At 45.2% G+C, this 26,051-nt stretch overlaps 1 protein-coding gene across 2 annotated transcripts in view; it reads right to left on the bottom strand.

The window, feature by feature from the left end:
• The window catches only part of grin3ba (glutamate receptor, ionotropic, N-methyl-D-aspartate 3Ba), a 75,266-nt gene that overhangs the window by 24,316 nt on the left and 24,899 nt on the right, over positions 1–26,051 (bottom strand). For both annotated transcript variants that reach the window (XM_037125129.1, XM_037125130.1), the window contains exons 2-5: positions 10,162–10,862; positions 3,512–4,008; positions 2,263–2,534; positions 1,412–1,648 (exon numbers count right to left, since the gene is read on the bottom strand). In XM_037125129.1, the coding sequence (XP_036981024.1) occupies positions 1,412–1,648; positions 2,263–2,534; positions 3,512–4,008; positions 10,162–10,862 (1,707 nt within the window). The remainder of the gene's footprint in view (positions 1–1,411; positions 1,649–2,262; positions 2,535–3,511; positions 4,009–10,161; positions 10,863–26,051) is intronic.

Raw genomic sequence — 26,051 nt, 5'->3', positions numbered from 1 at the left:
ACACTGCAATCACTCACTCCCGGCAAAAGAAGCTATCGTTGGCAGTTGGCAGCAATCAATTTATTTGCCCCCTGTCTTTCCCATAGCCTAAATAATCATGACTCGTTGGCTCTGACCCAGCACACGGAGGTTAGAGTATTGCTCAAGGGCATTTTTTAACAGGTTGCAAGGCTGCTAATGGACACAGCCTGTTAATTGACACATTGCAAGTTGTGAGGATCAAACCTGTGACCTTTCAGTTACAGGAAGGTCTCTCTAATCACGTTGCCTCCATTCCGGCCAAGTCATTTGCACCGGATCCCTTAGGGACAGAGTGTGAGTATGCGCTTTAAGAGATATTATTATGGGGTGCATACTCACTAGACAGGAATAATTTTAACCAAATGATGTTCCAGATATTTATCTGCATGTGCTGCATGAATTTGAGGAGCGAGCATAAGTTATCATAATGATGGATTTTGGCTGCCCAAAAAGCAAAGAACGCAGGGGACACTTGTTTGTCATTGTTGCTGGGTATGTGCAACAGTGTGACTGTGGGTGTGACACAATCAGTCAAACCTGGCAATCAAATCTGAGTTCTAAAGAATGATGTTACTGCAAAGGTACATTCAGTGTCTTGGAGAAGACTCGGAGAAGGAAAGGGATTGTTTTTTCGTCTGGCTGCGTATTTCCTAATTGACAGATTTGCCTGAGGCTTTGACATCCATTTGTCTTTGGTGATCAGTCCTCTCACACATTTTTGTCTCATACTACCTACTGACCTTCACTGCCTGGCTCCCCAAACTCTGGCCACCCACTTGTTCTCCCCCATTTACATCATCCTCTGTCTGCCCGCCTCCACGTCACCCTCACTGCTGTTGCTTTCCTCGTCTCTGCTTGCCCACTTACCCTTTCAACCTTTTCTCACCGTCTTCCTGTCAACCTCCCCATTAACTTCTTTTTGAAACCCATTTCCTGGTCTGCACTCTCACCTTTCCAGCCCCCCCATTCCACCTGCCTTCTTGTTTTCAACTTTGAATCTGACTACTTCGGGGAGTTAACCTCTACTGGGTCACTCCCTTTCCACCTTCATCCATCCCCATCATCCTCGCCATAAGTCCTTCAATCTCTGTCGGCCCACTTACCCTTTCCCCTCTCCCTCCCTGTATGTGCATTATCCTCCCTGTACCTCTGTACTTCATCACTGCCTACCTTCTTAACCTCTCCCCTATCCATCTTTTCCGCTCCCCAGCCATCTCTATCATCTGTCTCCATGCCTCTTTCTCCTCTACCTTCCTTTCTCGACTCACCCTTATTGTTTGTGTACTCTTTCCCATAATGCGCACCCCCCCTCCTCCCTTTCACTGCAATTTCAATTCCCTGCCCCACCCAACATGATGCCTATTTATCACACAGCGGCGAGCTACTTTACCTTGGTGGCGACAGTGCGTCCAAACAGTATGGCGTAGCAGAGATTGAGGGCGGAGGAGTAGGAGAACACACGCAGCCGGTTCCTGCCATGGGGTGTCATGCCAAAGGGACTGTTCCACTCGTACAAGGTGAGGAAGAGCGCGGTGAGATGTAGCGTGACGAAAATCCCCACCCACATGGACCAGTGGAGAGGCCACATAAAGGCGCCGATGGGGGCTGCAGTGTCCCGGCTACGAACCTGGAAAGTCAAAAAACAAATCCAAGAAACTGGCATGATGTATTTTGAGCAAACTGAGATTGTACTTCGACCTCCAGTTTGTCAGTAAACTTCTTATTACCAAGGGCAGTTAGCTTCTGCAAAGGGATAAGAAATCCCTTTTTCAAATAGCAGTTTTAGTTTTTCATCTCATTTTGTTAATTTCAGTTTACAAGGCACAGGGGGAACATGTTAACAAATCAAAGTGTAAGCAGCATGTTGAACTCTGCCCAGACGGCAAATTTCTCAAACTCATACTATCTTAAACTGTCGTTCCTTTTCAACTTTCAGAATTAATTTGTTTACAGTAAAACTCCGGAAACTAATTACACACAACTAATGATCTCCTCTCCCTCACCAGAAGACCGGGTGAGAAGGGCACAGGGGCGAAACTAAGTATTTGCAGACCACATCATCAAATCATGCTGGAAAAGGCAAAGAGAGAGAGAAACTGACAAATCAAAGCAACACTGCAGATTGTGATGCTGCCTCAGACTCAAAATGCAGTATATATATTTTTAGGACATGCCCCATGTCTTCTAGCATCATTAAAGTACAAACTCCAGCAAACTAATAACAACTTCAAGCGGTCCTACCAGAATGCCCAAGCTGGTGGAGTAGAAGGGTGAGGTGAAATCGATGACTCTGCTCCTGGCAGAGTTGATGGAGAAGGAGGTGACAGCCATGTCAGCTGTTCCGCTCAGCAGGTCCCCGACAAGTCCCGTCCAGCGTCCCATCCCACTCGAGGCACCGTACTTCCCATCGCCCACAATATAAAGGTCAAAGGTGAAACCCATGTCCTCTGCGAGTTTCTCTAACAGGTCGATGCAGTACCCGTAGCAGCACTTCCTGAGGTCTTCTGGTAGCTCTGGTGGGGAAAAACAATGACGGGGAATCAGTCCAATTTGGTGTTCATATCAGTTGCTGATGCGTAAGAAATTGTGATATCGATATATTGGCCAATATGCAAAACTTTTGGCAATGACCCCTTATAAGTGGTTATCAAACACTTGTAATTTACTGGAATCTGTTTAGAAGTTACCAGACTGTTTGTTATAGGCTCCTCGACCAACGGTCACAGCTAAAGGAGTTGACAAGATTGACAAACTATAATATAAATGTTAACACGTTCTGACAACTTTTGCAATTTAGATTTCTCTGCCAAACGTTTTTTGCAAACTCCATAAATCAATATTCCAATTACTTTTCAAACTTGGCACAAATCACTGCACTATCTCCACCCAAGAAGAATATGTGATCAGATATTTTTTCTCGCTCTTGAAACACTGGCTACGGAAATAAAAACCCATTTGCTCTCCTCAATTCCTGCATTGTCCAAAATTTGCCGGCTCCTATTAGCTGTCTTCCGTTGGCCATCTGCTGAAAAAAGTAAGTAAAAAAAGTTTGTTGCCTGACTGTATATTTCACAGCCTTACAGTAGGCTGTTGGATGAGTAGTCGTCTTACTCAGAGATGTAGTACCTGTAGTTCTTTGACCTGCTAGTCTTGATCTCTTATTGATTTACCGCCTTTAATCCTCTTCACTCATGAAGCCGAGATGTAGACCTAAGCCCTTGACACTGCACCAGGTATATTTTTAAACCGGACTGACCAGCCATGATCCCTCATTGATTTTACTTCCAAAATCCACTTCAGTCTTGAGGAGTGGAGGAGATTTGGCCAGTGACACAGCGATGAGATCTAAGCCCAGAGATCTGAGAGTTTACATAAGAGAAGCTCCTAGTTTTCAGAAATTAGAACTCATGCATATGCCCCTACAAGTTAAAATGTTTTTTTTAGCAGAAGATCTATGGTACAACAGTATTTATTTCACATCAAAACTCACCAGTACCATCCCATTCTGTAGTTGTCGCATTTGGGTTGTGCAGTTGGTTGAAGAGGCTATGGATTAGGTCAGATCGGTTGGTTCTGGGGTCCAGACAGAGCTGACCAGCTGGACACAAGCCATCGTCGTCTACTTCCCGTGTGAAGACAAATGGATGTTCCACAAGTGTCACCACCCTCAGGCGGTGTCCCTCAACAGAGAGTCCCGGCCTCCAGCGCCCTCCTACGTTACCGTCCCCTTGGCCATCCCCTCCTCTCACTCCGGCTCCAAGACCTTGTCCCTGGCTGCTCCTGAACCCTCCCACAAGTCCCAGGATCCCCCCTTCTAACTCCAGCCTGCCCCTGGTCCACTGGCCTACAGTCACCCAGGCCGGCTGGCCAAGAGCGCCCCTCTTCAGGCTCCATACATGGAAAAGCTGGGAGGATAAGACCCGAGAGAGGCCAGCATCCACCTGGATAAGGCCTGTGGCCCCGGTGAAGGAAGTGTTGGAGAGAAACCTCGAGGGACAGAGAGAGACACACAATAAGCAGGAAGCAACTAAAGTAAGAAACAATGCACGATCAATACTGGGTTATTGCAGTTCAGGGGCCCCATTAAGGAAACTTCAAATACTATCCTATCTCAGTTAGGATGACATTTGGAATTTACAGAAACATTTTCTCGAGCTGCATTTGGGAAAAAACCCTAACTTATATTGGGATAAGAGTTTTGTTGTTACAGAACTGTCTAACTGATGAATCATATTAGGCTGGCATAGACCCTGTCCTAAAATAGCTCTAAACCCCTTTACTGTGTGGATTTATGTATGACAGGGAAGACGAGGAACAACATTAACACTGAATTATTTGGATTGAAAGGCTACTCAAACAATGACTGTGATTTTGTGTTAGCCTGTTGGAGGGGTGAACACTCATCTTAAACTGATAGCTTTCAATTTTGCATACCACGTATTAAAGGGTTGAGACTATATCTGTTTCTCTACCAGCATAATAAGCCTAATGCCTCTGACTCAGTGAAGCTAAAATTGAACACCTGTCTTTTCTAGCGAGGAACGACAGGCAGTTTTTGGGTGCATTCTAAACACGGACACAGGGACGACAGTACAAGTGCTCACTGAAGGATTGAGTTTACAGTTTTAGTTATGATTCTTGAGGAACAAGGTCTGAGATAAGACAGAAAACAGCCATGAGTTCAGGAACAGCTTCTGTTATTAGAAGATAGGATTCCTAGCTTAAGGATGACTTCAGATAAGACAAGCAGTGAGAACATTTCTCTGTAATAAAGCCACAGAAATATAGTCCCTCAAAAATACACATCACTAAACTAGCTGGCTGAGAAACAAATTAGAAAAACTGGGAAAAAGCAAGAAATAAGTTACAAACGATGGTGCAGACAGGCATGGTCTGGTTGTGGAGCTTTTGCAAGTCCAGTCTCAGATGGGTAATTGCATCTCCCAGAAAGTCATAATTAAAAGTTAATGCAGTGCAGTGAGGGTCCCCTCATATCTGCCAGTCCATACAGACAGTCATTGCTATTCGTCTCACTCGCCTGGTGGCATCGGTCCTTACGGCGGAATACATTATAAAGAGCAGTCCCAGTCCGCACATAAATCTGCCCTGGCCTCTTGAACCACGCTGGGATTGTTGGCTCATGTCTTGGCATTTGATCATGTGGACGTCGTCAGGTGACGTCTCAATGTGAAAGTGTACAAGCACTGTTTGATCATGTCTTGATTAGTGGGGGATTGTCAGGAGGTCAGGGAAAATTGTACGAGGGGTTGCTTAAATGTTAAAGTATGCAGGGATCACTGCATCCGGTATGGGTGCTGAACCGTGCGGTGACTGTTGATTACGTCTGGGTCAATGCTAGAAATGGCAAGTTTCCCTTCTGTTAATGGAAAAGGTTGGTTAAGTCATTGCCTGTTCTCAACACAGAGCAGAAACGTGGCCCTTATTTCCTCTTGCTCTTTGTTTTATTCTCTCTTCTTTTTTCTTTCGCCCTATGTTGAATTGATGAGCATATAATGTAGCTACTGCAGGAGAACTTTCTGCATTAAATATGGGGCAGGCGAAGTAAAAATGAAATGACTAAATTGATCATGAGGGTCATTAACCTCACCTCCAAGTCGAGCCTGAAATAAAGCCTGTCTGCGCCACACATAGGAAGACACAACATGTGAATCTTTGTTAGACTTTATTTGTATTCCGCTCGCGCTGTTGTTCATTCTCCACATTGGAAATTACTTCAACGGCACAATATCAATTTATAAACCCGTTTCTGGCGCCATAACTCTCACGAGGCTGATTAAAAATGCCTCTGATTTCAAAGTCATTCCCATCCCATTCTCCCGTTAACTTATGTTTCCTCATCAGTAGCTCCCTCTGTCTCTGTGACCATAAAGCGGAAGTGCTAGCCTTGCCTTGAGCTGAAATCACTCATGGTAATAGCGCGGCTGAATCATCATATCCCACGGACAGCAGATTCATCAAGCCAGCCCACTCCAGACTCATATACTATTACTGTAGTGGCTGCGGCTGGCCACAAAAGAATTAACCATACGCCTCACTCTGCATCTCGTATCCAAGCAGAGGAGTGTGAGGCCCTCCTTTTTTTTCCCGCAGTTTGTGACATTTTTGGAATCGTGCCCAGAGATGAAAAAAGCGTGAGATTAGGAGCGTGAGATACGGAGATAACAGCCGGGGAGGGAAAAATAGAGCACGCACACAAGCAGCACCACCTTTCTTTTTTTATTTAGTTATGGGTTGTTTTGCGGTTTTGTTGTGGTGCACTGGGCCAGAGACTGCGTTAAGAGAATGACGGTGGATGTCAAAGCAGGCTGATAAGTCAGCCAGCGGTGTCAGAGAGGGATGGCGTCCTCTCACCAACACCTGGCCCCTGGTTTACGCACTCTGAGAGTAAATGTCAGCAGAGTGTCCGGTAAATGATGACTCTATAAGAGAGTCCCAGGCATGTGTCTCACTCCCTTATCGCTCCATCTCTTCTTAGTTTTGGAGGAAAGTTTACTCCCTCTGTCATTGTCTGTCTGGGATGATACGAGGCATGCTTGTTTCAGTGGTTTTAATCTCTTCCGGGGAGATGGAATCAGCGTGGCAGCAGTGTCGAGTGAGATGCCACTGACTGGCAGATCTCACTCCGATAACAACAAACCCTCTATCAGTTCCCCTTCTCTTCTTCTTTTCTTCACCCCGCTCACATCCTATCCCGTATGAGTTTCTTCTCCCTTTTTCTTTGATTTTACTTCTATCTTCCTTTAGCCATTTCCTACTTCCCCCTTCTTTCATGTATCTGTTTGTCTTTGACTACTATTTCCCTTCTCTCTTATGTATTTTTGGGAATAAGCACCCGGGGAGGTTTTTTCTGGGATTCTGGACATTTGGAAGAAATACATCAAAAGTGGCTAGTTTGTCATATCTTTACTCTGCTCCACTGCTTTGAATCAGAAACACCAACATCGGTGCAGTTTTTTTTTTGCTCTTTTCTTCCCTCACGCCTCCCCATGTTGCTTATATCTCCAGACATCCTTTCTCCCTCCCTGCCTTCCTCGCTCAGTCCCTTGGGCTATTGAGCTGTTAATTGCCTTTTCCTTGTGGAAGTCTCTCCCTTCCTTCAGCTTTGTTAGAGCTCTCTGGAGCAATGGCATGTCTGGCAGTTGCAGGGTAGGGATAAGAATCGGGGCGTACACTAGAGGGCATGGAGTCTACCTGGACCTGGTTGAATAGTGCAATAGAACAACCTCCTTTATCAGCCTCTCGCAGGCCGGGAACAAAGGTCACTGACACTATATTGTGAAGGGCTCTATTATAAATAGCCTATACTGATAGTCTAGACTATGTCCTAATTGGCCCACCACAGACAAAATTGTCACTTTCGCTGGATTCCTGACAAAGTTTGAGTCAGTTTAAAAGCATGACTTATGTATCCCTTTTTGACCAAGGCGGTTCAGGTGCTGGTTTGTAGCCAGTGCCTACGCTTGAAGCAGCTGACAGCCGACAGGGATGGAGGAAGGGTTATTGTGACCACAGACCAACTAAAACCTCTTATGACTACCGTTTTTAAAAACCAGTACTAGTGTAGCATGTTCTTGCTCATCCATGGCAGAATTAACAAAAGATTTTGGCTATGGAAGGCAAATCGGAGCAACAGTTGTGCGAGGACCAGCCATGCCTGGTTGCCAATGTAATGCAAAGCCAGGAGCAACACTTGTGAAGAATAGATGCAGTTTGCCATAGTTGTTCTGAGCAATGCTGGGAAACTGGGGGCGTATACAGTGACTGGGAAAGCAAACCAGTTCTTTGCAGGTTGAACTTACTCCAAACCAGCACTAGTACCGGCCCAGAACCAGGACTTGTTTGACACTGGTTGAAAGGGGGTGATTGACTTCTTTATTGTTAAAAGGATAACAAGACTTGACAAATATCAACCTCTTGGTCACACTAGAAGAAACGTGAATAGATTACCAAATAGTAGGCTTCACCCACTGAGGACTATCAATGTTTAGGGCTGTAACAAATGGTTTTACCAGAGTCCCAAAGCGACGTCTCCAAATGGCTTCTTTTTTCCAGCCAACAGTCTGAAACACAACTACTCTTCACTTACTCTCATAAAGAAGAAAATCCTCAGATTTTTCATTTAAGGCGCTGGAACCAGTAAATGTTTAATATCTTTCCTAGAAAACTCAAATGAATCATTGATTGTCAAAATAGTTGGCTATTAATTTTCCTTTCATAGAAAAATCGACTATACTATCAGCTGTACCTGCTAGCGTGGCTAAAAATGAGTATTTTAATCACATGAAAGCCAACAAAACCTAATGTACAATAATACTGCTTTGTAACCCACTTGTTTTTTAGCCTCTGGCCCTCCATGCCAAATTGCTCTGGCATCCCAAAGCTCCACTAAACTGCAGAAGGAAGGAACACTGTGAGAATCCAGCTTGTGATTATGTGGGTGGTGTTGATGATCACTCTCAGCTGGCAGACGCTGCGTGTGTTCAATATTTGCTGTGGGCCCAGCTCAAACCACAAATCCTTCTCTCAGCCAGTGCCACGCGACCACATGAAGTTAGATACACGCTGTTTTATCCAGTGCGCCGTTTGAGAAATAATCATGTCAACTGCCGGAGCAGAGATATTTAACTTTGGAGTGAGTTTGTGGCACGGCGCTTCAGTGCATCACTCAGTATCAGCCACATATGGCTTAAGAGCCGTTGTTATGTCTGTGAGTTTTCTTTTTTTTTTTTTTTTTGCTGTGTACAAACGTAAGGATTTAGTTTTTCTGCTTTAAGTGAAATAGTTTCATATGTATTTCAATATGCTTTTTCCGGTGTGTGTGTGTGTGTGTGTGTGTGTGTGCGCGTGTTCGTGTCTGTACGCGTTATCACCAGCCGCACCTTGACAGAGCGCGTGAGAGCTGTCAGAGGCCCCCTTTTAAAAGCTGCAGGGATTGAAGCGCCGGCAACGGCGGAGAGAAACAGACAAAAACTCTCTGGTGTCAGTCTGTGCATCTGTATGCCATAAAGACCTCCTCCCCACCCCCAGTGTGACAGTGCTATTCAGAAGACGCCGCCCCCGTGGTGCAGAGGACAGACAAGGGCAGCAACCGGAGCGTACAGTACCACAAGTGGAGCCAGCAACTGCTCACAGAAATGCCAACATGTCACTCAGAAAGTTAACGAGCTTACAGATATTTAGTGGTGTGACTAGAGGCATTAAACTGCCGTCGTCAGTGTCTTCCATATATCATTTTGGAGGGTTAAAAGTGCTCACTTTTGGGACCTTCAAGTGACCGGTTGGCCTATTGGCTGCAGAGGTAATAGAGACTATTTGAGGTTCAGCCCTGACAGACCACTACTAATCCCAATTTCGCCTGAAGCATAATATTTAGCATTTTGAAGAGGTGCAAGTCCACTGGGTTGAAGTTTTTTTTTTTGCACAAATCTCCAGCTGCAGGGTAAAGCTCTGGACCCGACCTTGCTCCTGACCTTAAGCATGAAGTTTGTATTCCACTGTGTTCATTTATCTTCGGTTGGCTCAACTAAATTACACAAACACGTCTATCCTAAATGTGTTGACAGTAAGATCTATGGATTTTGATATTCAGCTTTTTTGTTATGCCTTGATTTGTTCATAAGAAAAAAAATAATAAAAGTGAAAGTTAGTTAGCCTAGCTTGCTGCCATCAAACCGCTGAGTCATTAGGCGTCCAGCTCCTGTACAGACGGTGTTTTGGACGTCCATGTAGCGATGGGGGTTTTGCCAACAGTACACACAGATAGCGGAAGTAAAGGGGGGGAGTAGGTGCCCAACAACACACTTTGCACCAACAGTCTACATGCGGTAAGTTAGACTATCCTACGCTGGGGTCTGGCTGACGTTAGCTGGAAACAGAAAGACCTGCAAGCCCAGCACTCATTACCTTGTGTTGCGTAGCATGACATGGAGTACCATACAAAGTCATGTTGTAACATAGCTCGGGAGTGCTAAAATCACAAATGGGGCAAATAAATGCATTTAAGCTTCCTGATAATCATTGTTTTGATTTGTACCCCATAAAAATGTGATTAGATACTGCTAGGTGTAGATCAGATCATGTGAACTAGTTCTGTAGTGTGTGATACATCCGTGCGCATACCTGGCCAGATATTGTCCCGAAGAAGGCAGCTCATGTCGGTTTGGTTTGTCGTAACAGTTCACCATGTTCTGAATCAGCGCCAAGTCCGGCCTCACCATGGTCGCCGCAGTGACCGCGCGGCCGATCAGCTGCAAAGCATCCCGGATGTAGAAGCTGATTGGCTTGCGGCCGACCTCCCCGTAGGCCAACAGTCCCAGGGGGCCTCCGAGAGTGTGGAGCGAATCTGGAGACAAGGGATATCCCATGATCCACTGCAGTGCTGGCAGCGATGGAGCAAGGCGCTGAGCAGCCCGCAGGACCGAGGCGACGCACTCGGGGTCGGAGCCCAGGAGGAGGACAGAGGAGATGGGAGAGGGGGAGCGCAGGAAACGAGTGGAGAGGATCTTCAAAGCTTCTTCTTCCCTCTGATCCTCCCTCCTCTCTGCGCTCGTATCTCCTCTCCTATCCCCACCCCCCGAGATGCGGGTCAGGTTGATAATGTCCCACAAATGCCAAGAAGCACCGCTGTGGGTCTGCAGGTGAGACAGCAACCCGTCGCCTCCGTCTTCCCATCCGGGGCAGATCACAGCCGCGCCTCCCCAGCCGCCTTCCCCTCGGCTTCCCCTGTCCCTGTCCCCTTCTTTCCCCTGCAGGACCGTCAGCAGCAGGCTGCCCAGGGTTGACGGAGGCACACGGGCCGACATCTGCAGATGGAATTGGTTCTATCAGAGAGGACAGGAGGGAGAAGAAGGGTTGGATGACGCACAAAGAATGAAAGAAGCGAGAACATAAAAAAAAACAAAAGTGAAGTGATGGAGGAAGACAAGACAGAAAGGGAGAGAAGAAATGGGGGAGAGAAAAGGGAAAAACAAGATCAAAACAGAGATAAATAGATATACCCAAACCACAACACCTCGGGGCTGAATAACACAGCTTTTATGAGCGCCGGAGTGCTGCAAAACAATCCCTCTTGTTGCAGTAATTCACCACAACAACACTGATCAGAAACAATCAGTCACATTCGTTCATTATCTCTCACTCTGGATGAGAGGAGTCGCGCCGATACAAACAAGGAGTCAATGATTCGCATCTAATCTGCAACATCACAGTTGGCTTGGCAACACAACAGTACCATCCACAGTTCGTCCAGAAGCCCTCATTTCCAAACCCCACTGAAGACACTGGCTTGTTTCATACTGTTCCAAAATGGATAACACTGTTGTCCTTGAATGCAGCTCACAGATGGACCGACCCCCTTCCTTCCTTTGGGGCCTCTATCCATTTTTCATCCTATCTGTGCTCCAGGCAAGGTTGTGGGGGGGGTTTCTGCTTTTGCATAGAGACCTCAAAGTTTATCTTAACATGACTTAAGATTTGCGCCACCCGACTGAAGTTACATGATACATATGCATGACACACTGCGCACCCTCTGGCACAAATGCATATACATTTTTCTGAATCTCTGTAACATATGCACAAAAAACACACATATAGTACTTAATTAAATTTGTACATATACTGTAAATCAATGCAGGTATATACAGCGTTTGATGAGAAACTCGCACACTCACTTACATGTTTGTCTGAAGATGAGATCTTTAAACAGAACTGCAACCCACACACTTTCATTCAAATGGAAATATCCCACCCGGGAGTACAAGGTAAACAGAGCGGGCCCTCCGCGCAAAAGTCCTTGAGTCCCATAAGAGTAAGAAAAAAATTGTTTGACTGAAGTCTGCAAAGACGTGGATGAATTAATGAGTGTATGTATTTATCCTCCTGAGAGAGCCTTGGAGTGTGCGCGCTAAGGTAGGCCTTGTTGTTTGAACTCGATGGGGGGCCGGGAAGATGGCGGAGGTGGGGTGGCGAGACAGCAGCGGGTGGCCCGGGGGAATAGAGATAGTGAGGCAATGCCTGCTACAGGTGTGAGCATTATTCAGCATATTACCGCCAGCGCTGAAACTAACATCTCGCATATTTTGTCAAAGGACTCAAAAAGTGGCGATAGTGGATCAAAACAGAGCCGTGAGGCAGCTGGAAGGAATTAGTATGTAAATCTATATCTGCTCTCATTCTAAGTCTCGCTTGGTGGGATCCATCTGTGGCATATATCCTTTAACATGTAGGCATACATTCATATTTATTTTTTGTATGGCTATACTGTGCTGCTGAGCTAAGTACACAGAGCAGTGACAAGTGCAAACAGCAGATGAGTGTGCAGCACGAAGACAAATCTATAAGTTGTTCTCCCAGTGAACGCAGCTTGTTAGAAAACCAGAAACAGAATCATGATAAATATATCATTGTCTAATTAATTATAATAATAATCATCTGTGCACATCCCACAGCTGTGTCAGCTGTTTTTCCACCAGCGTTTCTCTTTTATTATTTCTCTTGCCTTGACAAATTACAGCTAACTTCTAATTTGCTTGACTTTTTGAGAGAATCTTTGAGAATTTCATTTACATTTGAGGCGTTTAGCCGCTCTCTCTTATCCAATGTGACTCACAATGAGCACAACAGTAGAATTACTTCAAGAGTTAGGACGTGAGGATAATAATAAGAGCTCGCTGGAGCATTGAACATGTTGTATTTGTAATTGTGGCTGTTTGGAGGGAAAGCAAATTAGAGTGGAAGGAGGGAGGCAGATGCGGGAGCTGAGAGATAAGGTGATATGAGCCTTTTCGCGGGGTCATGAGTTCCAGCCCATAAGAACGGGAAGAACGCAGCCGCTTTGAGCGGTGGCGAAAGGACTTATTCAAAACTTCTGTGGGCAATCAAATGTGACAAGCACCAAAGTGGACCCAATGAAACTTTAAAAAAGCACATCACTGGAGTTACTGCCTATTACAACTGCAGTTGCCTCTTTGCATGTGAGTGTTTATTACATTATGGCCATAACTTCCAAGAGCCTTTTTTGCTATGTACAGTAAGTAGGTTACAGGTACAAATGTGATTTACATAGCTTTCCTCAAAGTAATGTACATTAAGAGGGGCACTTGGAGAATGTAGATCATGGTTGCATTTGTAAGTAGTCACTCTGAGCTCTAGAGCTCACTCTGGCTACTCAGAGCACCACACTCACAGCAGCAAAGTGCCGCTGAAATAGCAGCTCTAGCTGACTGTGTAAACTTTGGACTGATGGGTGAATGTATGGAGAAAAAAAAGTCTACACTCACATGCAAAGAAGAGTTAGCTGTGCATTGTGTAACATTAGCTAACTTCTAGTTAGTAGCCCCTGTCTCAAAAACCTATTTTGGCACTTTGGTATTTTTCATCAGCAGTTATCTTCCACAGCATCTTCCTCACTCTCGACAAGCTCTCGCACATGGCACTAGATTTTGTACATATCAATAAAAAATGCTTCTTAATCACATTTCTGACAGTTTACAAGTCTGTAAAATCCTACAGAAACAGTTTTAATGGTGCTCTGTTTCCTTTTTTTATTTATCTGCTCCTCCCCAGTCTACTTTCAGGCCACACGTTTTTCCCATCCCTGTTCCTCGTGTTATTCAGCTCCCTCTGTGTTCCTAGTGTTTTACCTCTCATTCCCCTTTCATGTTTCTCAGGCAGCGATTCATGCTGCATTTTATATCATCATTAGATGCTGCCTACGTTCTCCGGATGACAATGTGTATGTCAAACGCTTTAATGCTTTGGTTGTACAAATATGGCATATGTCAACATGTGTTTCATTGTTTAATTTCAGGCTTATATTAGGGGTTTTGTACTGTATATCCTGTGAGTCGACATTATTGAGCAGCTGTGGAAGTGAGAAAGCCTGATATTCTGCCCACTTGTCTCGCTCTGAGAGCTGGGAGGCTGCATTCAGATTGACAACACCACCGAATAAAAAAATTAATGAGGCAATTTCGGTGATGTAGTGGCGGAGTCGATGCAGAGGGCTTTGGCAAAAAGGATGCAGCGTTGTGCAAACAACACTGAACTTGGCTATTAGTTAATTCTCCTGTTTACCTCGCAGAGTTGCAGGAAATGATACAATGACATTTCCCAAAGTATTCAGAGGACGTATTACCTTTAACAGCGCCATCATCACAAAAATTGCATTTTTTTTTTTTAATTCAAGGCTGATGTCATTCTGAATGCCTGCATACGCCAACTATCGCCAGGTCGCTTTGCGGAAGTCTTTGACTGACCACCGTTTGGGCTCAGTGGGTCACTTCTTGGGCTGGTCACTGATGCCAGCTCATGGTAAGCCACAAACATCCTCCTGCCAGCCAGCCCCTGGTTCTTTCCTTTAATTTTGTCTCTTTCCGCTCTCTCTCTCTCTCTCTCTCACACACACACACACACACACACTTAATGTTCATTATGGGCACCGGCACTCAAAAACAGGCTGAAACGACCCTTAATCAAACAACGACAACATCCTACATGAAGCATCTCGAAGCATTTAAGTTCATCAAGAACAATAAAAATCCCTGCCAGTTATGACTCCAGCTTAATCCTTCATGTCTTAAAAGCATGCTGGCAGCAACAGTGTTTATCCATGTGACATGCCAGCTATAATGTATGTGTTTATTTTCTGCACATATGTTTGCATACTTGCATGAATGCTTGCGACGGATCTTCAAGTCCACGAGGGCTGTCTGCCTGAATATTCTCGTGTTTGTTTTTGACATCCCGTGCTTTTGCCTTGGGTCGGGGCCAACTTTGTTGCTGCCTTTATCAGACATTTGAATTTAAAATGTCATTTTTTTTTTTTGCCAACCTTAGGGAGCCTGAGTGGTTTTTGATCTCTAGAGGAAAGCTGGCAGAATTTCTTTTTTTTTTTTAATGATGTCACAGTCTAGACAAGATAAAAGGTGGCTGTGCTGTCTGGGACTTGAAAGTTTTGTTGAGTGTCGGCAACAGAAACACAGACACGTGTGTGTGTGTGTGTGTGTGTGTGTGTGTGTGTGTGTGTGTGTGTGTGTGCAGTGTGCGGGGACCTGCCTGACACAAACAGGCCTGATCCTGTCAGCCATGCTACTCTCTGAGTCCAGCTCTACCGCTCAGGTCATCCCAGACCCAGGTTGATGTTTTTTCGAAAGTACACAGGTCTTTTTCAGGCTTGGTTAGGAGTGTAATGGATGTTTTCTCTAAGCAGCTCGACGTTTTCAACCTGTAAGGACCTCCAGGGTGCATTTTTGTGTGTGTATTTTTGTGTGTACCCTCTTATCTTTTTTCTTTTCTCAGGTAGAAGCTCCAGCCGCAAGCACGGGTTACAAAGACTCCGTACTTAAGGATGCAAGATAAGCACGGCTAAAAGGAGTGTCAGCATTATTCCAGTATAAAATTTAAAATCCATACCCCTTTTAACACATCTGCAAATTACGAGCCTTGAACTGAACCTCCGCCTCCTCTTAAGAAATCCAGAGTCCTGTTTGATGCGGCGGTCCAAAGACTTTCAGGTTTTTGAAATATACTGCATGTGCACAAATACATGCAACGAAACCCCCCAGACACTGACAGCAGATAGGCACACATGCAGGAGCCACAAACAAACAAGCACACACAGGCAGCAGTGCAAGAACACACAGATACAGTACAAACACACCGTGGTGTGAATACTCGAGCATAAACCCAGAGGGATCTTCGGGCAATGTGGAGTAAGCAAACCGACAGGAGTGCGTTGAATCAGAACAGGAGGGAACAGCTCTCAGTTACTAAGCTCATTCCTTATTTAGGCCTCCATAAGAACAGCATCAACACTTGGAAGGTGTGCAACCCAATGCACATTGCCAAAAAGGGGAGGGGAAAAAAAAAAAGATTTCCCTGAACAAAGAAAGGAGCAAAGAAGAAACAGCAGCACCTGCAGTTTCAGAGCTTATTAGTAGCAGGTTGGAGCAAAAAGCGAGGAGGTGGTACCTCGGAGCATGTGTGTGCATGTGGACACTCTTGGTGGTTCAGGCAGGCCAAAGAGGCCTACGATATAAGCTGAAGCCTTGAAAAAAATCTAGTATCTCCTCTCGTTCTCCCTCTACAGCTTCGGGCGAGGGATCTCTTTAATTCACTGCAGCTTGACTTATTGCGAAGGCTCACTGTAGCCCCTGCTCGGGCTTAACATCGCGCTCATGAATCGTTTGCATTGAGCGAAGCGCTGTTGGAAAAATAAAGAGCGGGGGTGTGCTTTTGCGTTGTCCTCGCCGCTACATCCAACCGGTGTGGACCGCTGCCTGAGCCTTCCGAATGGCTGTTTAGCTCCCTATTCAGCCGGGAAAACAAAGCTCATGGTCAGGGCAGCCCTCCAAAACAACAACACTTCACTGAGCACATTCATATTTTACCGGCGTGTCACCAGGTGAGTTGGCTTTATGCGGGAAGGATGGGAGATAGGGAGAGACATACAGAGGGAGATCAGCGTTTGAATGTGAATATATGTTTGAGATGATAGATGGCGCAGAATTTGATAGGTGGTTTAATATCCGTATTTTTGAAAAGAGGTAAAAGGTGATGGTTTGCATCTGAATGTGTGAGTGTAATGGGAGGGAGAGGGAGAGGGAGAGAGAGAGATAGAGATAGATGGGAGTGTGCATGCGTCTCGAGGAAGACAGAGAAAGATTTTCTCAGCAGGGGGCAAGTCTTTTATTTCAAACACCTGAGATGAAAAACTGAGCGTATCATAACCCGAATGTCAGACTAAAATGTCATAGCAGATGTGGGCACAGGAAAAAAAAAAAAAAAAGAAAAACTAAATCCAACCCAGGCAATTTCATTTAACCTGCAGTGCATAACCGGTTCCCTGTCAAGGGAGTAAAACTGAAGCAACTAGCATCATTGCATCGCTCGCCTTGGCTCATACATAATGAATAAAGAAACTGTTGAATCAGAGTAATTTTCTATGACTTCTTCTCACAGTCCAAATAAACAGCCACGATTGAATAAGGCCAGCCAGAGCTGTTTGCATAGCTAATGAGGCGACGTTGAGCGGCGCTCTTCAGGTGACCAGACGGTGGCTTGCCGGGCTGTTTGCTGTGCTGTTGTGTAATTGTATGCAAATGGCATTGTTTAGTTTTCTCCTAATTTCCTGACGTCTCCCGGCGCTAAGTGTAATACGGGTGACTTTAATCTCGCTCAGCCATGCTGCTGGGGACTGGAGCTAAGCTTGGTTGGGGGGGAAGGAAAAAAAAAAAAAAGCTGCTGCTGCTGTTGGACACATATGCAGCATTGGCAACATGTGCAAATCCACGCACGTATGCACACGCTAAACTGCAATAAACACACGGGCCGCGGCAGCGAATTACATTTAACGCGCTTACAAAATGCATGAAAGCGCCGCGCACGCTCGCACGTGCACACGACAATCACAACTAGGAAGCAATCAGCCACTTAACACAGCAAATGACTATGGTTATCTAAGCATAACAGCCTGTTGGCTCAGAGAAACCGAGTGATAAGCGGTAAGATACACACTATTAGGCGCCACCACAGGACTGACCACAGATAGAAAAGGGGGCTTAAATCTTGTTTCACAGTTAACAGCTGATGGGGACGGAGCCATGCACCTCCGATTGTCACCATTAAATTACGAATGCAAATACCTTAACTCCAGCCCACCATCTCCCACACAGCGATCGGAGCGCATGCAGGAGATTGTGCCCCATGGGGGAGCGCGATGAAGCAGCAGGCGAAAAAGTGTAAGGCACAGTTCGAATTATGTTTGATTACAGGGAAATGGCTGCTCGTCGCTTAGGCTCCTTCATAGCTGTGACAATTTGGTGGCTGCTGGAGGTTTGGAGTGTGCTGAGTCCATTAAACATAAGGACCTTGTTAGTTTCCTTGGTGGTTCTGCGGGTCGGGAGAAAGGGGGGTTATACAGTAACGTCGTAAAAACACCATTGTAGTCCTGAGCGATTGTGGGAAAAGCCATAAAAGTCTCGACGGGCCATGTCTCCTCTTTTTTTTCCTCCGGGCTCAGAGTTTATGTGGATCATTCTGGATGGCAGAAGAAAGCTGAGAGAAAATGGGATTCGCCCATTTTGCACATCAGCGTCAAACCAAGCGTAGCAAGGTGGACAACTTTGTGTGGTTGTGAGTAAAAAGGTGCACTTGTGTATACCAAGTAATTGTTTGTCCACAAGCATGAAAGTGTCTGCCAAGATATTTGTGTGCATGTGTGTGTGTGTAGGTGAATGTGGATGCCTGTGATTTACAAACCATTTAATGGAATATTGTTCTCAGCATGGCTCCAAATTAATTTGACTGATCAAGACACAGAGCACACCAGCATGTTTCCCCCCTGGAGCATCGCAAGCTCCGGTAGAACTGCCAGTCCTGCGAACACACACACACACACACACACACACACACACACACATCTTGCGACTCACCCAGCCAGACTGATCACACACTCAACTGAGCCGAGTGCTTTTAGGGCTGGAAGAAGTTTTCTGATGCATTATTTTCTAGTCACACAGTTCAATACAAAGTATGCAAATGCGTCCCTGCTAGTCTGTGGCGTCGGGTAAATGAAGTAATCCGGTGCGGAGTCTTCACTTTCATTAACAGTTGACTTCTGATTTAATGAGCCTCTGTTGGGCCCTGCGAATGTCCTGATGTCATCAGTAATAATCAGATAGAGGAAACAGCAGGGGGAACTGAATGTGCTGTTCTGGACTGGTTATACAGGTCTAGTCAGCCGATGTTAGTGCTGAGTGCACTGCTAGCATTGGCGAAGGCTGTCATCTCAGCACGCTGCATCGGCGCCTCTTTTGTCAGGAGCTCCTTTGATCCCCTCAGTTGCAGAGATACAAGCCCACAGCAGAAATATGCTGAATGGATTCATGTATCATCCTCCCCCCTTACAAACAGCCTCTGGCCCCCCTCACTATTTATGATCATAATAGCTGCCGTTATTTATTAAAGAGAGCGATTGTTGTCCTTGCTCTATAGACAATGTTGTTTTCTCTGCCGCTGAGAATAATATGTGTCCTCTTGGTGCGGCCCTGTGTGCGATATGAGGCACCGTACTGAATGTGATGGTGATTGATTCCTGTGTTGAGCAGTGGAGAGAGGTACAGAGGAAAAGGCTAATCTGAGTTATGATTGCCACCGTAATCGCATTTTCTCCCCTGACTCATCCGTCCGCTCTACAGTAGAGCAAACATGCCGTATTCTGATTACGCCGCACATCTGTCAATAACGAGAAACCTTGTGCGATGGAGCCGCGATGTGTGCCCGTTTGCGCTTGATCACTTTCCGCTGGTTTTCCATCACCGCCGCTTTCTAGATCATAACTCCCTGCCTTTTCCCCAGCAGCCCATTTTTATCTTCCTCTCTCGCCGACTTGCTAACCTGCTGGAGGTGGCGTCAAGCATTTGCAGTAATCATGCCATCATGTTGGGGGTAAAATAAGCTGTTTTAGGGTGTTCCGGAGCCGGGCGCACAGGCTGTCAGTGTAGAAAATAGCCTCTTGCTGGGTTGTAATTCGACCAGCAGGCAGCTGGACCAATGAGACGGCAACATTATTTAGTTACTAGGAGAATGATACCAACCGTTTCCCCGAGTACAGATGCAGAATGGCGTGATGTCATTAACAGTCAGCCCACGGGGAGCATAGCCACAAACAGCAACAACTTCATGGGGGACACATTTATTCACAACACCCCAGCGGTGAAAGCACGCCATGCCAGTAATGAGGTGTCTAGAGCTTTGGGCACTGGGTGCGCGCCTGAATACGTGTGATATTTCTCAGTCTTGGGGTGTGTGCGCATTTTACGCGTGCGTTTGTTTCGGCGGGCCGGGTACGCTCAGATGTGTGACCGAGCAGCCCCCTAATGGAAAAGATCCCTTCGCTCCGATCGAGCTGAATACGGCAACTCAGACCAGACTTCCCAGGAGTGAAATAATACAGCGAGAGAAAGAGAGAGATGGAAGTTATTTAGGGGCAAATGCGTTTTGCAAGAGTGTGTGTTGAGTCATGGTTGTGTGCGCGTGTGAGGGAGTGGGCATGTGTGGGTTCCAGGATGGATGGGCTGGCGGTGAGTAAATGACCTGCCTTGATTCAGCCTATCAGCTGAGCTCTCCACCCAGACTCCCTGATATCCCCTTTCATCCATCTCTATAAGAGAGAGATGACGGAGAGATGGAGAGGCAGAGGGAGAGAGACCGAGGAGATGAATATGCACAGAAGAGAGGGAACGGTTTCAAGTGCGAGAGCGGGCATAAAGGGGCTAATTAGAGGAGAGGGAAAAATTTGGGAGCAAGAGCGACGGCGACAGAAGAAGTGAACAAAAAGACTATTAGACTCGGATCTGATTCTGGGGCAATATGTATGACAAACGGCACCCCGTTCGCTCCAGAAGTGCCTCTCTAATGTGGCTGTGAGATGCAGTCGTTTGAGGGGGCCATTTGGGGGGAGTTGATTTGGGTAACGGATGAGCATGTTGTTTGGCTTGGGCCCACTTCTGGCGCCATGTGATCAAAGATGCAATGTGGAACGTGCAGGAATGAGTGAAGTGTGTCGAAATAACAACTTTAATTTCAATGTATCAACAGGAAGAACTTACACTTCCTCTGAAAATGATTCTGAACATTAACGTGAGGCCATCTGAATACTCATCATCCTTACCGGATAAATATGTAACGTTTTACAGGACATGAAATCCATCACAAAATGTCCTTGCAGTGTGCTGCTGCTGCCACTGTACCAGCCCAATCCACACGTCCCCGTTACCCCACCCACGCTCGGGGGAATCGCTCCGAGTTTTCTTATTTGTTCTCGGCGTCAACTTTAGTTTTCGGTAAAAGGCTGGGGAAAATGACTCAGACAAAGTAATTTCAAAGGACGTGAGCTTAGTATTAGGAAACCGGGGGACAAGGACGCGGATACACATGCAGATAGAAATAGATGCGAGCTGCATGGCAGCATCGATAGCAGGGCACTGTAGAGAGCGGCCGTAAAGGAAAATTCCATTCAGTGACAACGTGATTACATTATTTGGGCCAGTTGCAATACCAATGTGTTAGTAACTGCTGAGATCCAGGAAGATGCAGACATCCCCACTACGATGTCATTGGGGCTGGATTGGAAAGTGAGTGTACATGGGCCCAATCCCATTTCCAATTATAACCTCTAGCCCTTTGTTTTTGACAGACCCCCTTGCCCCTCAAGACCAAGTTACAAGGTGGAGTAGTTTGAAAACCACTGGGGTTTGAAATCTGCACGTTCCAAATGGGATTCAGGACCCTTGTACGCCATCACTAGCCGTCAATAACATTTACTCAAGATGCGAGTGGACATCTTCGGCTGTGGTGATTTTTCTTTTCTTCAAACCTGATGTTATCACAGTGCCATTTGCCATTTATCTGATGGAGATAGAAAAGCATGGACGCTCACAGTTTGTTCGCAACTTCAAGCAATCAATCATGTCTCAAACGAAAAATCAACACTGCCATTTTACCTGACCACTAGCAGTGCTTTATAGGTGAAAATTAACAATCCATGCCGTAATCTGCTCTGATAGCAGAGGACTGCACTAAATTGAGTAACTTCCCTGCTGGACTTAAGTTCATCAAAGAGGGGGATGCAACATTGATATATGTCAAAATGTGGGACTGTTATTCACAAATCCACAATAACAATGTAGTAATAACGTTAGCTCACTAGCATTAGAAAAACAGTGGTTGAAATGTCCCCCTATAAAAAGGGAACAGCCCTTGTGTGATTGCATAACAGTGGCAAGTATAGTAGGTCAAAGAAATCCCAAAAAGTCGGACTGGGTGGATGGTTTGGACACTTTGGGTACTAATTTTACCATTTCCTTTTGTTTTGTTTTGTTTTCATCCCAGATTAGCTTGGCTAATTAAAAGCTGTATCATCATCTGACGTCTGATCTGTTTTCAGTGACTGTGTTCAAAGATCCCAGCAGTTAACTTTGTGAATACAATACTATGATTATCGGCCAAAAGTATGAAAAAGGCCGAGGTTTCCCTTTAAACCGAGGCTCTCCTCTCCTGGCATCCCCACCCAGACACACGGGCAACCATAAGGTACATGTGCACATAAATCTTGTGCATCTGGGCCCGTCATTAGCTCAGTCTGCCAATAAACTGTGAATAAACTGGGCTAAGGCTGTTCCAATGAATAACTTTCAGGAGAAGATTACGTAGTGGCTGCTGCAGCAGTACAAATACAAGATAGATGTAGAAATGTTTTTTCTGCAACATCTTCAATTGCAATATCTAAATTTAAATCGTTATTTATCCTGGGATGATTTGCTGAGCCCGCATGTTCTCTCACAGCAATGCACTGTTTTACACTTTTTACACATGTACACACAGTCATGTGGAGAGACTCCCCCCTAACCTTGACAGGAGTTAAATGCCTTGCTCAAGGACAGGAGAGAGTGAGTGTTCTTTCGCGTTCATTCGCACCACCATATTGTGGGATTCAAACTGGTGACCTTGACTCCCAGCTGTTTGTCCCGCACGCCGCTGCTGCTGCGGCACTATGATTATTCATCTCTCGCACTATGTTTTTCATCAGAGCCTAAACTACACGACATAAACAACAGCCGTGCAGCTGTCAAACGCAGCTTTCCAAATGCAGTAAATATCTCTCAGGAGGAGAGAACATTTTTGCTGTTTCCCCTTCTTGGATAAACAGTCATATTTCTGCAGGTTGCTTGATTATTCATCCAAACAGAGGGAGGAGTACAGTTCACTCACGGCTTACGTTGATCTCAGGGTCAAACCTCTGTAGAATAAGATCCGCCCGCATGCAAAATTCCATTGTAACACCTTGTGTTCAGGCATTATACATTCTGTCTCTGTAATAAAAAGTTGGCGGAATGCCCCAGTGGTTACAGATACTATCAGAGGCACAATATACAAAATATCAGGGTTCTTTGCGAACACAGTTTTATGTGCGTTTATCCTCCTTGCTCCTCGGAGCAACCCGTCGAATCCCTACTTGCTCGTCGAGTTTACATCGAGTTGCACCAGATTTGTGCACCTTCTAAATGCCTTAATGGTGAATGCAGCTGATGCGTTCAAGAGGATAATATGCTGTCACTCTACTTACTTAAGGAATCCATTAAATAAACCAGGGTTGGTTTTTTTTTGCAAATCAAAAGCGGTGTACTTAGCATACTCTGGGGGAATGATACAGACTGGGAAAAAAAAACAAAACACAAGTAATATTACAAGAAGTCTGCACTTAACATAGCCCCTGAGCCCTTTTTCCTTGTAAATATGCCATTAGTCATTTTGATGACTCATCCTCCCACAGAGGTCTAATTGTTTGCAGCAGCCTCTCCCTTCAGGTGTAACCTTTAAGCAACCTTAAAGAGGTGCGCGCATGGGATTATTTGCAAAACAGAAACGCACCATTGTTTCATCTCTATTCATAAAGCCAGCCTCAGACACACACACACGCACACACACACACACACACACACACACACACATAAAGCTGCCTGTGGCTGAAAGCATCTAAGAATATGTTAGTGCTGTTATTACATCCGGTCCAGTGCATAGGCTCTGATCTATGCATCAGTTACCAATTAACCCGCGAGGGGGCTTCAGGGCAAAAATGAGCCATGGGCCTGTTTGAGTCCACAGGTGTACAGCGCACTACAGAGAGAATGTCCTCAAAAGTAGTAACAACAGCACCAATTGTTGATCAGTTGAACTGTTTCCTTGAGATGAGTTGGTTAGATGTGTCAACAACACATCAAACTTTGACAAAAGACAAAAAAAATATGTGGTTTGCTTTTGCCACAACCATCATTGTTCGCCAATTCTAACCAAGTAATTGGGTGACGTGAATGCATTCTTCTTGGGAGAAATTGAATAGTTTTGCATTCTGTAATCAATGTATTCTAGAGAGCACATCAGGATGTTAGAGGAGGGAAGATTCCCATTCACCTTTTGTGTAAGAGCCAGAAAGTCACATGAGGGGCAATTCCAATAAACTAGCAACTGGGCACTGCCCTGGGAAAGGCAGCATCAAAATGAACATCAGGGGGTCATTGTTTCGGTAAGGTGTAATTACAAACTGTAATAGTATGTAGTAGTATGTTTCCACTGTATTTAAGGCAGAAACATTTGAGAGACTGCAGAGAACACTTCTGGTCTCCTCTCTACGCTGCATGTATTATAGCGATCTGGTTCATCACACTGAGTCTAAAATTCTTCAGAGAAGTAGCAACTCTCAACCACAACAAGGAGAAGTTCCCTTACATCCTCCTTCTGAAACACTTCCAAAGCACATTTTGAGATGGTTGCACTCTGGGATATTTCTGATGGATCATCCGAACCCTAAACAATCATCAGAGTCTCCATATTACTTTCATTTTAAACATTGCCCATTCGGTCAACCAAGGACGCTGAGTTACATTAGTGGCGGCTCTGTTTTTTATCTGCTGACTGCTGTCGGTGTTGTGGTTCGGGTTTTTTGTTACCTCCTGTTTCATTTTGTATCCTCATGTGTCTTGTTGTGACTTCCCTCTTCCTGGCCTTTTTCTGTGTATACCTGTGTTTCAGTTATTCATTAGCCCTTGTGTATTTCAGTCTGTCTCTTTTCCTCCTTCTGTTCGTCTGTTTTCACCCTTGTGTGTTCTCTGTGTTCTGATTAGTTCTTCATGGCTTTTACGGTCTGTGTTTTGTTTTTGTAGCACTCTTTATTTATCTTAGATACGCCTTGTTGCCTTTTTGCTGACAGCTTTTGGTGCTCACATTTTGGATTTTGGACTTTGGATATCAGCTTATCATAAAAGCTTGCTTTTTGTTGCAGTCTCTTTTTGTTTGCTGCCTGTGTGTGTCCTGCATTTTGGCTCCTTTTTTTTTTTGCAAAAGACATAACAGTCAGTGTGTTTCTTTCAATCGTGCCATTTTAGCTCCTCGGTAAAGCTAGTCCACTGACGCGTTCTCTCAAACTTCTGAGGCTGAACACAGCTGAGTTTCTGACATCTGGCGCGGTGACGAAGACCCTTTCAAACCTGACACTGGGATGTATATTGGACGCTTGCCAGGCAGCGATGTGAGAGTTGATCCGACTCCCTTCTCCGGTGACGGGGGACGGTTATTTCTCAGCTGAGTGAGACAGTTGGAGGTTGCTGTCAGAGCAACAGTGGGAAACAGAGGTGACGACAGTGGTGTGCTAATGAGGAACTCCTGCCGAACGGTTACTGTTGCACATTTCTAAGTACAGTGATGCATTACTGTCACCTGTCGAGTGTGAGAGCCTCGGCAGTACCGTGTATCGCACATCCTAATCCACATGAAAAAAGGCACAGACAATAAAAATCCACAAAAAATCCACTAACTGAGATCTAAGACTCCACAGCGTACCTTTTAATCCAAACCACAAGGTGTGCTTTACCTTAACAAACTAGTTATCTTGGCTTATTTTAGCTTTGCATAATGGAAATCAAAACCATTTTCTCCCTATACCCTAAAAGAACCAAGATGTTATTATTTCCTACAGTGATTTGAGAAATGTTTTATAGAAACTGACAAACTGATTAGCCAGACCAGCTTCACTGTATTTTGCCTTGAGCCCCATTACTGCCCTGTACCTTCTTTTTTATCTTTTTTTTGCAAGTATAATACCAACTCAATAATAAAGCTATTAAAAAACGTTTTTCACAGAAAACTGTGACTTGACTGGCAAAGATTCAGGGGCCACATTAATTGAATCTTTATTTCACTAGAAAATACAGATGAAAAGTATCTTGTTCTCAAGAGAGTCCCGGCATTAAATGTTTTAGTCCCTCATGTTCGTCAGTGGTGCACGCCAAACAAATTGGCCATCAGTCAAACTGCCACACACCATGTTATCTCCAGCCTGTTACCTGAGGCATTTGGAAACCCCTGAGGTCTGGGAGCCCCCTGGATCCAAGCCTTGATCGCGTACGAGACTCCAAGCTTCATTCAGACGACAAAACATAATTGATATTCCAGCC

This window comes from Acanthopagrus latus, chromosome 16 (assembly GCF_904848185.1).
Source record: "Acanthopagrus latus isolate v.2019 chromosome 16, fAcaLat1.1, whole genome shotgun sequence".
NCBI lineage: Eukaryota > Metazoa > Chordata > Actinopteri > Spariformes > Sparidae > Acanthopagrus > Acanthopagrus latus.
The sequence above is the reverse complement of the archived record's forward strand: the minus strand, read 5'-3'. Positions and strand labels throughout refer to the sequence as shown.